At 39.6% G+C, this 14,572-nt stretch overlaps 1 protein-coding gene across 2 annotated transcripts in view; it reads left to right on the top strand.

Moving 5' to 3' along the window:
- Ap1s3 (adaptor related protein complex 1 subunit sigma 3) overlaps positions 1-3,500 on the top strand; it is a 56,690-nt gene extending 53,190 nt beyond the window's left edge. For both annotated transcript variants that reach the window (XM_047542732.1, XM_047542731.1), the window contains one exon: positions 1,294-3,500. In XM_047542732.1, coding sequence (XP_047398688.1) covers positions 1,294-1,329 — 36 coding nt within the window. In that variant the 3' untranslated portion in view covers positions 1,330-3,500. The remainder of the gene's footprint in view (positions 1-1,293) is intronic.
- Positions 3,501-14,572: the final 11,072 nt, after the last annotated feature.

The following is a 14,572-nucleotide window of genomic DNA, read 5'->3' as shown; positions in this document are numbered from 1 at the left end:
TATGCTATTTCTGGATTTTGTGATACTTGCCATCTTTTTAATATTAGTAATCTTTCATCATTTCAGGTAATCTTTATACTTAATTTGATATTTGTAATTTTGTGTTCCTTTCACAAGGGTATGAACTCCTGACGTGGGCTGCTGGCCAGTGTGATACCCCAGCTCAGTTAAAAGACATGGACAGCATCTTGAGGAGGAGATGCAGGACAGAAGCCTTAGGGCTGTGGGCTTGTATTGGCCAGTGCTTATTTAGAAGGCCTAAGAGCTTTTGAAGAAAGTGTGGATGATTGAGTACCAGTATTTTCAGCAGAGGAGCATTGAATTCTGGAAGGCAGGTGAAAGCAATTGGGAAACCTGACTTCTAACCGTGGTCTCCCCCTGGCGATCTTGCTTGGCCAGTGACCTTGCTCTATTTGGCTCTTGCTGTCTGTGTCTCTTCTGGCAGGTCCAGATGAGGTCTGAGCGCAAGAAAAGTGAGGCAGCTATTGCTAGCAGAACTGATGGCAACTCAGCATGGAAGAGGCAGGGTGTTACCAAAGAAGGACTTGCTGCCCTTTTGAGCTCTTATATTGATTCAACCTGGGGCTGTGGTATTTTGCAAACATTTGTTTTTGTAGAGGGAAGAAGGGTGAGAGAAAGTCACCCCATCTTGTACAGTATAGAGCTTACAACTTACTGTACCTGTAATATGAATTTCTTCAAACACACACAAAAAAGTGCTAGAAAAGAAATATGGCCCTGTGTCTTGTTAGCAAATGTTGGTAACTGACGAGTAGGATGAAGAAACATGATTTGTATACTTTGGAGGAAAGCCTTTCAAAACACATGGCCACAGTTGTGCAGAATCATGGTGTCTTTATCATTTCTGTCTTGGCAGTAAGTGTACTAAGGATGTTCTGCACAATGTAGAAGCAGGTCATGTGCTTGACAAGTGCCCTTCAGGCCTCCCTAGACACGTGCCTGGATGTGGTTCTCGTGACCCTTTAGCAGACACGTTCACCTTGAGTCAACAGTGCTTCTTGGCAGGTGTGGCTTTGACCTTTCAGCAGATCAAGCTTAGCTTTTTCTCAGTTGAAAGTTACGCAGTTCCAGCCACATGGTCATGTGTGCAAATGATACTCAAACTTTGCGCCACCTTTCTCTATCAGAATGCAAAGATTTATGCCCACAAATGCTTTTGAAAACTTTTGTCAATAATGGTGAAAAATTATACAAGGGGATGAAAAAGATTTCACTGTTTTCTACAGAAGTGGCTTAGAGGGAAAATTGTTCTAATTCATTATTCTCTTTCAGACAATGGAAGAATACATGAACAAACCTACATTTTAACCGTACATCTACTTGAAGACTCCAAGTGCTATGTGATGTGAATTTACAAACAAGCAATGCCTTACAGTCAGTCTTGACAAAGCCTCTGGCACCATGCCAAAAATAACTTAAAGGGACTCTTTGTTAACTAGCACAAATTAAAGTTGTTCAGCATGATATATTTATAATTGCTACACATCTGTATTATATTATACATGCATACTTCTTGTGGCTCTGATTGCTTGAAACAACTGTTGCATAACCCAACAGATGAATAATTGTTTGCAATATTTTAACTCCATGTGATGTTTTAAAGCTAATTTTGAAAAAATGGTTGCAATGTATTTTTGTTGCATATGACCTCCTACTGACAGGTTGAAAACTGTATTGTTGATAACTTATGATTCTGAAAGTAAAGTATATATTATTAATGCCTTTCCTAAATATTTAGTTTTTAAAAGTATATATTAGTTCAAACATGTTAATAGTTGAGTTCATACCTAATACTAGATATTTTCCAAATAGTTAATAATACTGTAATTTCAGACCAGATACAATGTATCTTATTTTAATGTTCTGAATCCTTTTATTTTTTTAGGATTGGAATTAGGGAAGATAAACCAAAGAAAGTATAGAACTTAACAAGTGTTTTTGATGCCTTAGAAGCTGCTACCTAGGCTGAGGTTTTAATTTTACCTTTTAATTGAAATAAGGGACATTCCAATAAAGTTATGTTTTCTACAAACTCTATATATTTATTAAGGTTTTTAAAGATAGAGAGATATAGTGCCTATGACATTCTTTATTATAAGAATAGTATGATAAGGATTAATAACAAGAGCAATAATTATTATTGCTACTCCTATTTTAAAAATCTCTCATGTTCCAAGCATTCTTAGTTGATTGAGAGATTTTATTTCAAATAGTTTTAATGTAAATTTAATATATTTGAAGTCATTGCTTATTAGGCTTACTTAGGGCATTTACTAGCTATCATTGAAGCCTAAGTGGTGAATGATCTCCCCCGCCCAAAATGCGCTGCTGTTCATTATTGTAAATATGTTACCTTGGTACTTCCTGGAATGACAATTCTACATAACTAGGTACTAAATGTGATCCAAACTGGGCATAGCGGCTCAGGCCCGTAATCTCAGTGGCTCAGGAGGCTGAGGCAGGAGGATTGTGAGTTCAAAGCCAGCCTTAGCAATTTAGAGAGGCCCTAAGCAACTCAGCAAGACTCTCAGTGGTTAGCGCCTTGGGTTCAATCCTTGGTACCAAAAAAACAAAACAAAACAAGACAAAACAAAAAATGTGATCTGACACCTCATGGGGAAATAGCTTGCACTCTTCTGTCTTGGTGCCTTTCTCTAAAGTCTTACCTGTACATTTTCAAGGTGGGTCTCACAGGATGGTATCACTCATAATGTGAGGGACCCCCTAGTACTTTTCTTAAGGTGATCATGCTTGCTGTTGGATTTTGTAGCAGAGCCTGTACAGCATACCCTCATAGAACATGATGGAAATGTGTCATCTGTGGGTCATCTCAGTAGAGTGCTTCAGGGGGAGAGGCAAGTTAGGAGAAGGAGAACAGAGGCCTAACTTGACCAATTCCCCAGTATAACCATTACTTAAAGGAAAGCATTCAGATGAGTACATGAAGTAATCTCTGGGCTTTAAATACCTCCTATTCCTCAAATTAATGATAAGATTGCAATTATAGCATCAGATTGAAGTTTATCATTTTTTATCACTGTGTTTACTGTTTCTTTAGTTTTGTGCTTTAACTGTTTTTTGGTAAGTATGATAAAACTCTTTGTTTTTCAAGCCAATTTTGTAAAGATGGACTTCCTGTAAATATATCACAGTTTTTCTGGTTCCTTTCCATTATTTTTGGATGAAGGTCTTTCTTGAACCTCATTAAACATACTGCATATATTCTGGAAAATTCCATATTAAATACTGTCTAGCTGTGCATAGGTATTCTCAGACTTCCTGTTGCATACAGAGAATGATTGTGTCTTTGTGGCACACTGGGGTAAGTTTGAGGAATTTTGGAGACATCTTTAATGAGCTGTGGTGAAAATAGTCATTATGTTTTCTTTATATTATATAATTATAACAAGAGTACCAAGTGCAAAGAAAGATCATAAATATTCAGTTTGTATAATGCTTCCAAATAAAATATTTTAAAAAATTTTAATGAGCAACTTGAATGTGTTGTTATGAATATAATTTTTTAATCACACTTTTATGCTTGAAATTGCTACCCCTAATTTCTGGCTAAGTTCCTATCATTTTCTTGGTACTTATCCTGAAGAGGAAACTTCCCAAGTAGGGATAGCAAATGGGAGAAGAGTAGGTCCTGCTCTTGTTCCTACTGACTTCCTGGTCACCATTCCCCCACATTTTGATAAACTGTTTTTTTTTTTTTTTATCAATTAATTTTTTTTTTTTTAGCAATTAATGATTCAGTCATTCTTTAAATATAGCAAAAATTCCTCTTTTGTTAACAAATGTAAAGTTGACATTTTCAGTGATAAAGCAAGGTGGATATATTCCCATGTGGGATCTCCTAAAATAATGATAAAGTTTTTCCTTCAACATATTGTGCTTATAAATCAACATTTCTTTAGGATTCATATCATAATGTCTATGGAACATCATCAGTGAACTGTGTTTCATTTCACTTTTCCAAGGTTTAATCAGTAAACTATATTGACCAATGTGAATGTATTTTTCCACAAGGTCCCTACAATTTTTGGTGAAGTTCATTCAGATGGTCTGGAACAGGAGTGGAGTGAACCAATGAATGTTTTCCAATAATTTGTAAAGGGAGGGTCATTAAAATATTTGTCAACTCCAACTTAAACTCTTGACAAAGTCTCAAAACAATTCAGCCCAGAGACAACGTACTTTGATATTAAACTTCAACAATCCATTTTGTCAGATTAAGCTGAAGCCAGAAAGGTCTGTAACATGTAGGGTTCCATTAGATTCACCTTTTGATAGTACATCTGGGGTCTGGTGTGGAGTGCAGACCTGCAGTGGACGTTGGATAAGCTCTTCATGTACAAACTCACACATTAACTGAATCTCAGGGTCTCCTTGCATCGGGACCGTTCGCATTTAACATATGCAGTTTCCAGCATAACTTACTTTGTTCACAGTGCTCATTTACTATTTAATTTCCTTGTTTATTTTGGAATTTTACTGAAAAAAAAATAACATTCTAGGGCTTTCTCTTTAGGATTTAAGAGTTAATAACAAAAGTTGATTCATCCGAGATGATACATTGGTGATTTAACCATCTTCTTAATTAGAATTATGCTCATGTCTTTGACATGTCCTCTGCTGAGAAATGGCACCTTTTCTCTTTCCTTTGGAAATGCCAAGAACTTCCAAGCAGGCTGGTAGATGTATAGTTCTGCAGCTGTCTGAGTGTGGACTTTTACAGTCATTAGCGCTTTATCAATGACCCTTGATATCTCTACAACTTATAAAAGATCTTTCTTATTTTATCTTTGTACATCTTTAAAACATTAATCTTGTGTGTAAAATGGATTTTTAGTGGAAAGCTAACAGTATAATTTACTTAATACCATTTCTTACGTGATAACATTTTCAGGTAAATAAGACACATGATTGAAGAGAAGGAAGAATTACAGAGAACTTGGTCCCAAAAATGTAGGACAATCCTTTTACTGTATCAACAAATTTTTAACTTGTTTTTTGGGAGGTTGTCTGTTGAATTTGGAAAGTCTCCATCTTTAATAAATTATTTTCATCATGGTAAGAAAATATCTGTAGAATTTATGACTATATAAATGTAAAGAATAAAGAACTAAGGGCGTTGCAGGCATCTGTGGTAAGAAATGAAGTTTCAGTAAGTAATTTAGGGCAATTGCATGCATGAGAATGGTACAAAGTAAGTTGAAAGAGTACAATCAGTTTTTTGAAAAACTAATGCAGTAAACTGAAAGTTTTGAAATATCATTATTAAATAAAATAAAGTTCCAAAAAGTCTTAAAATATAAATATTGCTTTCACTCATGTAGGATTAAATATGTCTTAGAGAATCTGTCTTCTCTTAAGAATTAATTCAAATAAGTTGTGCTTTTCTATTTTTAGAAATAAGCATCATTTTATGTTAGAAAACAATGTTTAATGGAATTTTATCGAGTTAATCTTTGATAATAAAGACCAAAACTGAAATGGTAGATAAAGAATGATTAAATCAAGGCATGCTAATAAAAAATGAATAAAATCAATGATCAGTTCTACTCAGAACACCTCACTTTACGTAATAGTAATAACTATGAAGAAAACAGTTTGTATGTATGTTACTGAAAAATTTGTGAAAAATACACAAGCATAGAGCAAATTAAGTTGGTAGAAAATTATCTTTTACATACACCCAAAGAGTCTTAAGAATGATAAATCATAAAGTAAAAATCATGCTAGCTGATTATTTAAGGAGGTGCCTCATAAGAGACACTTTTATTTCCTCCCTCTCTGCTCCTACTCAGTGCATTCTACATTCAAAATCCTCTGAGCCAAAATACATAATTACTGAATTTAGGAATATTTCTGAAGGAGCCATTCAAATACTATACAAGTATAGTTGCTTATGAACTTTCAAGTCAATGTAAAATAAATGGTTTAGCTCTTCTTAATCTCTCTATATGATTGTCAGCCATCTCTTTCTCAAGGGAAACAAGTGGACCTTAGTGCACTGGCTAAGGATGCTTTGAGCCGTTAATGCTAAGCATCCTATTTTTATTCAGCTGGAACATCACAATGGACTAGGACTTGGGGACCTGCATGCTGGTCGTGGCTGTCCCTGACAAGCCTCATGGACCTGCTCTTTGGGATTGGGTGGGGACATTGGAGTCAGGTGGGATCGAGGAGGTGAGCTACTTCAAACCTCTCATTGTACAGAAGAGAAAAGAGAATCAGGACTTTAACATTTATTTTTTGATCAGGTCCCAGTGCTAAACATTTGTTTACTTAAACCTTGTCTGTTCAAAAGTATTACCCATTGAAGTATTTGATGAGCCTCTTTTCCTGATATAAAATACACGCTAATGACATTCAAGGCATGTTTTTCACCCTTTTAAATGATGCGGGTGAAGTGTGTTGGGAACACTTGAGATGAACGATGCCCTTATAGGGATAGAGAAAAGGTCTGCTCCTGGAATACAGGTCAAAGGTGAATGACCAGGTGGGTTTTCTGACACCTTTTGGAGGGAAGAAGAAAACAGAGGAAGAATACATATTTTGCTGGTGTTGAATAATAGTCTGGAAAAACTACTGAGTTCTGTGACTACTTCCAATATTTAGCTAAGGCTTATCCTTTCAACCTGGATTGTCTCTAACTAAGAAAAAAGAGCTTCACATTTGGTTCTGGGCTAAGGAACCAGTAAGCATTGGATGCAAATAACACTGCTTGAAAAATCAGCCGAGACTGGATTTTTATTTACCAAGTCTCTTCCAGTTTCCTCCTGGGCATAGAGCTGCACTTCATTTCCCAGCGTCTTTCAAGTTCAGTTTATCAATGACAGAATTATGACCAGTGCAACATGGGTCAAAGTAACACGAGCCTCATTGCGTGTCTGACTCATGAATGTGACCTCCATTCTCCTTCTTTTCCTGTTCACAGTTCAAGAAATAGACTCCAGGACCCAGAAAGGCAGAGCCTTCTGAACTGGAGATGGAAGGAGTCTAGGCCAGCCACATTGCACGATGTGTGTGGTAGAAACAGACTTGTGTTGTGTGAAGGCACTGAACTCCTGGGTGTTGGTCACAGCCTTGGGCCCACCCCCACCTAATGCATGAAGTAACTGTAGGTCACCTTCAGCAGAAGCAGCCGGACCGTAAAATCCAGTTCACTTTCACAAAATGGAAACATACAGTGGCCTTCAGAGAAAACACTAGCAACTCATTATCTAGAAGACAGTAGGCTACTAAGAATAGACACCCAAATAGAGAAGCAGAAGTATGATGTTTTCATTCATATGTCACCTAAGTTTTCAGAAATACAAATTGGGTCCCACAGGCCACTCTGAGTCTGCCTACAATTTTTGTTTTGTTGTTTTTGTTTCTCACTGTGTAAGAAGTTGTGTGATCTCATAAAAATGAGATCTATTTGTTTTCCGATGGGCCTGCATTTCTTCATGGAGCTGGGAGCCTGCTCCCCACCACTGTACCTGCCCACTTTACAGACTTTGCATGCCAATCTGGCCCTGGAACATTTGACCCCATACAGGATCTATACCCTGCTTGTGATTGCTTTTGAAACCTCTTATTATGCCTTTATTCTATTTATTTATTTATTTAGGTCGCTGGGGATGGAACCCAGGGATGCTTTATCACTGAGCCACGTCTCTACCCCTTAAACAGTTTTTTTGGGGGGTGGTTACACAGTCTCACTGAGTTGTCCAGGTTGAGCTTGATCTTGAGATCCTCCTGCCTCAGCCTCTCAAAGAGCTGAGATTACTGGCCTGTGCTACCACACATGGCTTAGTCTATCTCTGGGACTACTTCAATCTGACTGCTTCTGAACTTGCAAGTCACATACCCCACTCTCCTCCCCACTTCTTCCAGGTTGATATGTTACTCTCTCCGTGTTCAATATATTCCTTTTACCTCAAATGCCATTTGTTCCATCTTCTAGAGCCAGTTTCTTAAGTACTCAAGTGTCACTTTCGTCAGGAAAACCCTCTTGTTCCATCCTTTCTTCCATCTCTCTTTGCATTATATTTGTCTCCCAGGGTAATTGTTGCTTCAACTGTGATATGATAGATATTTAAATATGTGTCTTATCTCTTGCTGACATGAAAATTAAAGGAGTGTGTGAAACAGAGACAAAGACAGAGAGGGAGTCTTTTCAGATTTCCTAAATGGCCTACTGATGTTTTGCACACACTGACACCATTCCTAATAGCTCTCAGATTGAAAACCTCTCCTTTAAACTGGTATGGTTTTCTTAACACTCCTGGGCTAGAACCATGAAGCCAGCAAGCAGTCCATTTCTAGAACATATCACCAGGATAGTTTATTTTTGTCAAGAAAAATTGTATTGTCTCCTATATTATATTGAGTTCATAAAGAACATTAAAGCCTTGTGTTTCTGAAGCATGATAGGATTTCAATACTTCAGGGGACAGTGACACTCGGTTATTCAAGACTTTTTCTATTTTGTCTGTTGCTGGATCCCAACTGTCCATATCAGTGCCTGACACACAGTAAGATACAGTTTGCGGAATGAAAGTTGAATACTGATGTGCAAATACGTTAACACCGAATCCCGCCATTATGTACAACTATAATGTAGCAATTAAAAAATGGGAAAAAATGAATGCTGAAAGACTAAATTCAATGTAATGATGCCGTGGCTGCAGGTGTTCTTGTGGTAGAGTGATCAAAATTAAAACTGAAGACTTGGAGGTGACAGTAAGGATGAGTTTTGTTTCCTTGTGAAAGAAACAAGTGGGTTGGACCAGAAGCTGAGTTACCACCTTCTCAGGCCAGCCTTCATTCTGTACCATCTACGTGAAGACGTTCATCTGGGTGCACACCCATCTCTTGCCAACATGGTGGAAGAGAAGCCATGGTTCGTTGATGTGGTTGCACAGAGAAGAACAGTGTTTTTTTAAAAAAATGTGATTTCTGACAACACAATGATGAGCTCTTTCTGCATTTTTAATTGTGTCACGTAGATTATGACTGTAGCGCTTGACTGTTTCAGAGGACAGCTCTTGTGGAATGGGAACGCCCTTTTCCATTCTTATGTTTTCTGATGCGCAGGGTAGAATCAGTGTTACACCGAGTGCTCTGTCTCTTTCATCCTCTGCTACAAAAACATGTTGACTTTCTCTTTAGATAGCATGTGAAATCGGTGCAAATGCAAGTGATATGAAAACAAAGCCTAGGAAGGCACACTTGTAAACAGAAAGGAAAAATACCTTTTAAGGAAGCTGGACTGCAGTCGAAAGTGGTAGTTGCCATGGGAATGATCGACTTGCCAATTACCTTGTACACCAGACCTTGCTAAGATATTACTCATAAGGGACAGGAAGGCAGTTTCTTTCTTTAAAGTTTCTTTTTTTCTTTTCTTTTCTTCTTCTTTTTTTTTTTTTTTTTAGAACAGATGAGTAGGTGAGGAAGGACAGACAAAAGTAGTAAAAGAAAGAATGATATTTCATGTTGAATAAATGTAAAGATTCCCCATTTGTTTGAGTCTCTCTTTTGGTGGTGTTTATATAGTGGGAAATATAGAGGAAGCAAGAATTTAGAGTGAACAACAATTGCAAGGAGGCCTGAGAGCCAAAGTCAGACATTAATTCTGACTTCTTTCCCTCATTCTTGATAGTTGTATTTGAGTGAGAAAGGCAAATTAATTATAGGCAGTAGAAAATCAGACTTTGTGATAAAGCGTTCATGTGAAAACAGAGGATTTCTTTTTAAAATATACACTATGGGACTGACTTCTTTACTCTCAATGGCTTCATTAGCAATCATAATGCAAATATTAATATTTAAAGAAATAAAATTAAAGGGAAATTGATTGATTTGGAAAGCATTTGGTCTCTTTCTTGCTTACATGTCCTTAGGGAAAGCAGAATATTCATATCAGGACTCCTTTGCCACCCCTTCCCTATGGACAGCCTGCCCGCCACCTGGGTTCCCAGCCAGCATGCTGTGGTAGGTGAAGGTGATGTATACTGACTCCAGGTATCCTCAAGGTATTGTGGTCCTTTGTCCCCAGAGATGCCTTCTTCCTTGACCAAGGGAAATGTGCCACAAACAGGATTGTTTTCTCTGAGTGCCATAAAAAGGTTGTCATGCCTTGTATCAGCTACCTTGAAACAAACAGCCTGCCTAACAAACTTGGTGCGGTAGAGAGGATACGGGGAAGCAATCTCAGTAGTCTGGCAGTCTCGAAGCCCAGTGCGTGTGGCCCTAACACAAACTGTCTGCCATGGGAGAGCGCCATTCACTGCTGACCTGGGAACTGGATCACCATGCAGGGCTCAGCTCAATGTCAAACCCTGTGAAACCACCCATACTCCCTTCCCCAGCATGAGTGGATTCTAGGGGGTACTGCAGGAATGAAGAGCCCCATGGCTCAAAAAAATGTGACCATACAGTGGCAACAGGGTGCCTCCTTCTCAAGACTGTGAGCTCTACATTGCTGAGCCTGTGAGCCTCATATTGCTACTCAGAGGCGTTACTTGTTCATTACATACATAAATAAAAATGCTTTCAGACTTCAGGTGGAAGGAAGTGTGTTTAGGCGATAGTTGTGAGGTTCCTATCCACGACATCACCCTGGATATATTTGACTATGGATTCAGGGTTCCATTGTCCCTTTTTAGTCCATGACACTATTGATGGAACCACTTCAGGAAAAGTAATCTTTTCTCTGAGACACCTGTACAGGAAAGAGTTAACTCAGGGTGTGTGTTGTTCAAAGGCTGCACCTTCCAAATGAAAACCTGCTTTCAGAACGGGCTGGCTCTTGGGAGGTGACCTCTGGGCTCTTGGAATGTTCAATCTGATAAGAGTGTTTTTACATGCCTGAGGCCTTGGACCATGACTTGTGTTACCAGTGTGACCAGTTTGCGTTTGTCATAATGGTGAGATTTATTGTGAACCCCATGTTTGCTCTGAGTTGAGGCCTGGAGTCTATCACATGGGACTCTCCATAAAACCCCTGGACACCAGGCTCAGTGAGCTTCCCTGTTTGGTCACACATTGTCACACATTGTTGCTGGTAGATTAAATACATTTCATGGGACATGGACTGAGAGGGGACATCTAGAATCTTGCACCTGGCTTCTCTGGACTTCGCCCCCTGTGCTTATTCCCTTTGGAGATCCTAATCTGTACCTTTTCACTGCAATAAACTGTAATTGCGATTAGAGTAACTTTGGAGTCCTGTGAGTCTTGCTAGTGGGTTATTGGGATTCAGGTGCTATTGTTTGGTAACATGGTATGTGACCACAAAGACCTAGAGAGACCAGGCAGAGACAACTGAGGGAGGGTCTGGGAAGGTGTTTTGAGGGTTCTGGGAGAAGGCCAGAACCTTCCTCCTGCTCTCCTGGAATTATGTAGGGAGACTCAGAATTGCCATGGCTGAGGCAAAGGTAGATTGTCCACCAATATTTGAAATCAGTGTACTTAAGGCTTTGTTTCTTCTGATTTAAAAGGTATCTCCATGTTCCCAAGGGAGGGGAACACAGATGATATATATGTGACTGTTCTTGCCAGTATATATGACTGGCAATTGTGCAGATTTTGGAGTTTCTAACTCTGCTGAGGCAGCAAGTCTGAGAGTCTTGCTAGATCAGCCACCTCTGGGGAGGAGGTAAGGTAGACCTCTCCAGCTATCTGAGTCCTCCAAGGCCAGGGGAATTGTTTCACATATTTCACTCCACAAAGGCTGGAAATTAGTATATAGAGTTTCTTAATTGCTTGATGACGTGGGGTTTGGACCTGGAGTGTCAAAGTCCATAACTAGACTCTGCCACTTGACAGCTTTGGACAACTGATTTTCCCACCTTGCTTTCCTCATCTGAATTCAGGGGAGAAACTGAAACCTGGTGAGTTCTCAGCCAATGCTGGCTGCTGCTCTAGGTTTCTCTTCTGAATCCATCTCTTAAGCTGGCCTGCTTTATGGTAGGGAAGAGAGTTAATGTCTCATAAAATAGACTCGTGGAACTAAAACAAAGAGAAGGGCCTGGAACTGGGTCACATTTTGTGAGCAGATGATAGAAATTACACTTCAATACCATTTCTTACAAATTATAGTCAAAGAAGGGGATTTGCTTATGGTGAATCAGCCCACCATGGGGTCCCATGGTAGACTTCTTTGCCCTCTGTTCACGTGGCTCCTGCCACAGGCATGCAGTTTGCCAGGACAACTTTCCCCACTTCACCAGACAGAGCAACCATGGGGCTAATAACACCATGGACACCAAAAGGACAAACTTGACAAAACAGAAACTTAATGATAGACAAATTCTAGGTTCAAAATAGTTTCTTCCCTTGATATAGTAAAGATAATCCCAAAATGATAAGGCTTATTTTTACCCAGATTCAAAAGACCACAGGTCAGTTGTGATCCCTGGACCCTAACAGCCTCAGCATGCTAAGATCTAATGTGACCTGGAGGCCAGCGAGCCTGTCTCTCCACATGACTGTCAACACCATCAACAAACAATGTTCCACAGACCAGATCCAATCTGTGGACTGTTGACTAGCCAGGAAGATAAGAATGGTCTTTATATTTTTAAAGGGTTATTAGAAGAAGAAAAAGGAGAAGGAGATGGAAAGGAGGAGGAGGAGACGGATGGTGAGGTCCACAAAGCCTAAAGTTTCTACTCTCTGGTTCCTTCCACAACAAACTTGCCTACTCCTGGTCTTAGAGAAAAATCCAAAAGACAGAAAATCTGGATGAGCTTTGCAGCAGTTACATGGTAGGTTAAAAGACTGAGAACCATTTAAATGGCCAGAATTAACAAATAGTTATGTGCTATTAATTCTTGTGAGAGGATATTTCTCCACTAAAAAAGTGAGGCTGGAGAAAGGCCCCTGGGCCTACGATTCTGCGTTTTGCCTGTGCTCAGAAGCCATTATGGGCTTCTCCGATACCAATGTTCTTAATCTCCTGTGCCTGATGCAGATGCTAATGTATATTGCTGCACATCCTGCATGGGTGAGGAAAAGGGTTCCTGTGGGAGAGATGGGCTGGCTGTGAACTAATTGCTAAGAAATTTATTTATCGTCAAGAAAAACAGAATTATCATAAGACTCTGGCTCTAACAAAATGGAGGAGCCCATGTTTTCTTTATTCACAGTGGTACAGATCAAAGGGGAACTGGTAGGAGCTTCTTCTGTAAGAAACAGGATGGGGTGGAGTTAAGCAAGCCATTTGCTCTAGCTGGTCATTGGCACATCCAGGGTCTGCAAACTCCAGCAGTGAACCAATCTGCAGGGAAACCACATACTCCAGGCAACTTGGAACAATATTTCATAGTCGTCAGTTCCTGAGAGCCAGATTTCTGTGTCTAACGGCTCAACCGTGCCAGGTTTTCTTTGTCGGCCATGGATGGCACCCACAGATGAAACCACAAATTGAAAACAGGATGATGTCCTGCCTCGAAGAAGATGAACTTTACTTAAAAGGATGGATCCCGACACCTCCTGATACCTGTGCTCTCTGACTTTCAAGACACTTGTAGCAGGGAGGTGACACCCAGGGCCACATGGTATGCTTGGGGGCATGTTCTATCCCAGGATATTCCTATTTTCTGTCTAAGGAAGCATCTCCATTTCCTGATCTCCCACAGGAGTCCTACTTCACATTCTTCAGAAAATGTGGTGGGCAGGTGGGACTCGTAACTCTAATTGAATTGTGGGGCTTTCTGAATCTGGATGCCACAAGGTGTTCTCCATAGATTCATTGCATCTATGGAAATTCATTGCATCTTTGGTTATTTCTGTAAGTTTGGCTTCAGAGCCTTGGTCAGAAACATAATCAGGGACATATTATGTTTTGTTGAAAAGCATCAGATATAACTTACATTATTAACTCAATGCCTATTGTTTCAATCTTTCTGATGAAGAAGAATTTGAGAAGAATTTCTGAACCCAGGCCCAATGCCAGTGACTTCTCCAGGAAGAAACAAAGTTATGATACAAATCAGATCTAGCTCCTCTGTGGCCCCTGCAATGATTTCCTGTTTCTATTAGATAATGTCTCTGCTTCTTGGCATGGAGTCAGGTCTTTTTATGATCTCTCCAGCCTCACTGTTTCTGGTTCCTCACATTCACCTGTGCCCACAATATGTGATATGCTTTTTCCTGCATTTTTGGGAACCTCAAGCTTATATGTCACCTCCTCAGAGAGCACTCACTGGGTTCCTGAAGTCCAGTAGTATCATATCTCCCCACAGTTACTTTTCTTTTCCACAACCCTATTTCTCTAGGACACATTGTCTGCAATTACCCTACTGATTTGTTTGCTTGCTTACCTATTTATCTACCTGTGTGTGTGTGTGTGTGTGTGTGTGTGTGTGTGTGTGTGTGTCTATGCACTTATTATCTCTCCTATCTGCCTCTTCTCCTTCGCTAGAATATACATTCTTTGAGGGCAGGACCCTGTATCCCCAACACCTAGAACACTGCTTAGCAGAGAGCTTGGCCTGCAGTAGCTTCCTGAATTGTCCTTTTCCCATCATCTGCAGAAGGATACCTTCTC

Source organism: Sciurus carolinensis, chromosome 3 (assembly GCF_902686445.1).
Source record: "Sciurus carolinensis chromosome 3, mSciCar1.2, whole genome shotgun sequence".
NCBI lineage: Eukaryota > Metazoa > Chordata > Mammalia > Rodentia > Sciuridae > Sciurus > Sciurus carolinensis.
The sequence above is the reverse complement of the archived record's forward strand: the minus strand, read 5'-3'. Positions and strand labels throughout refer to the sequence as shown.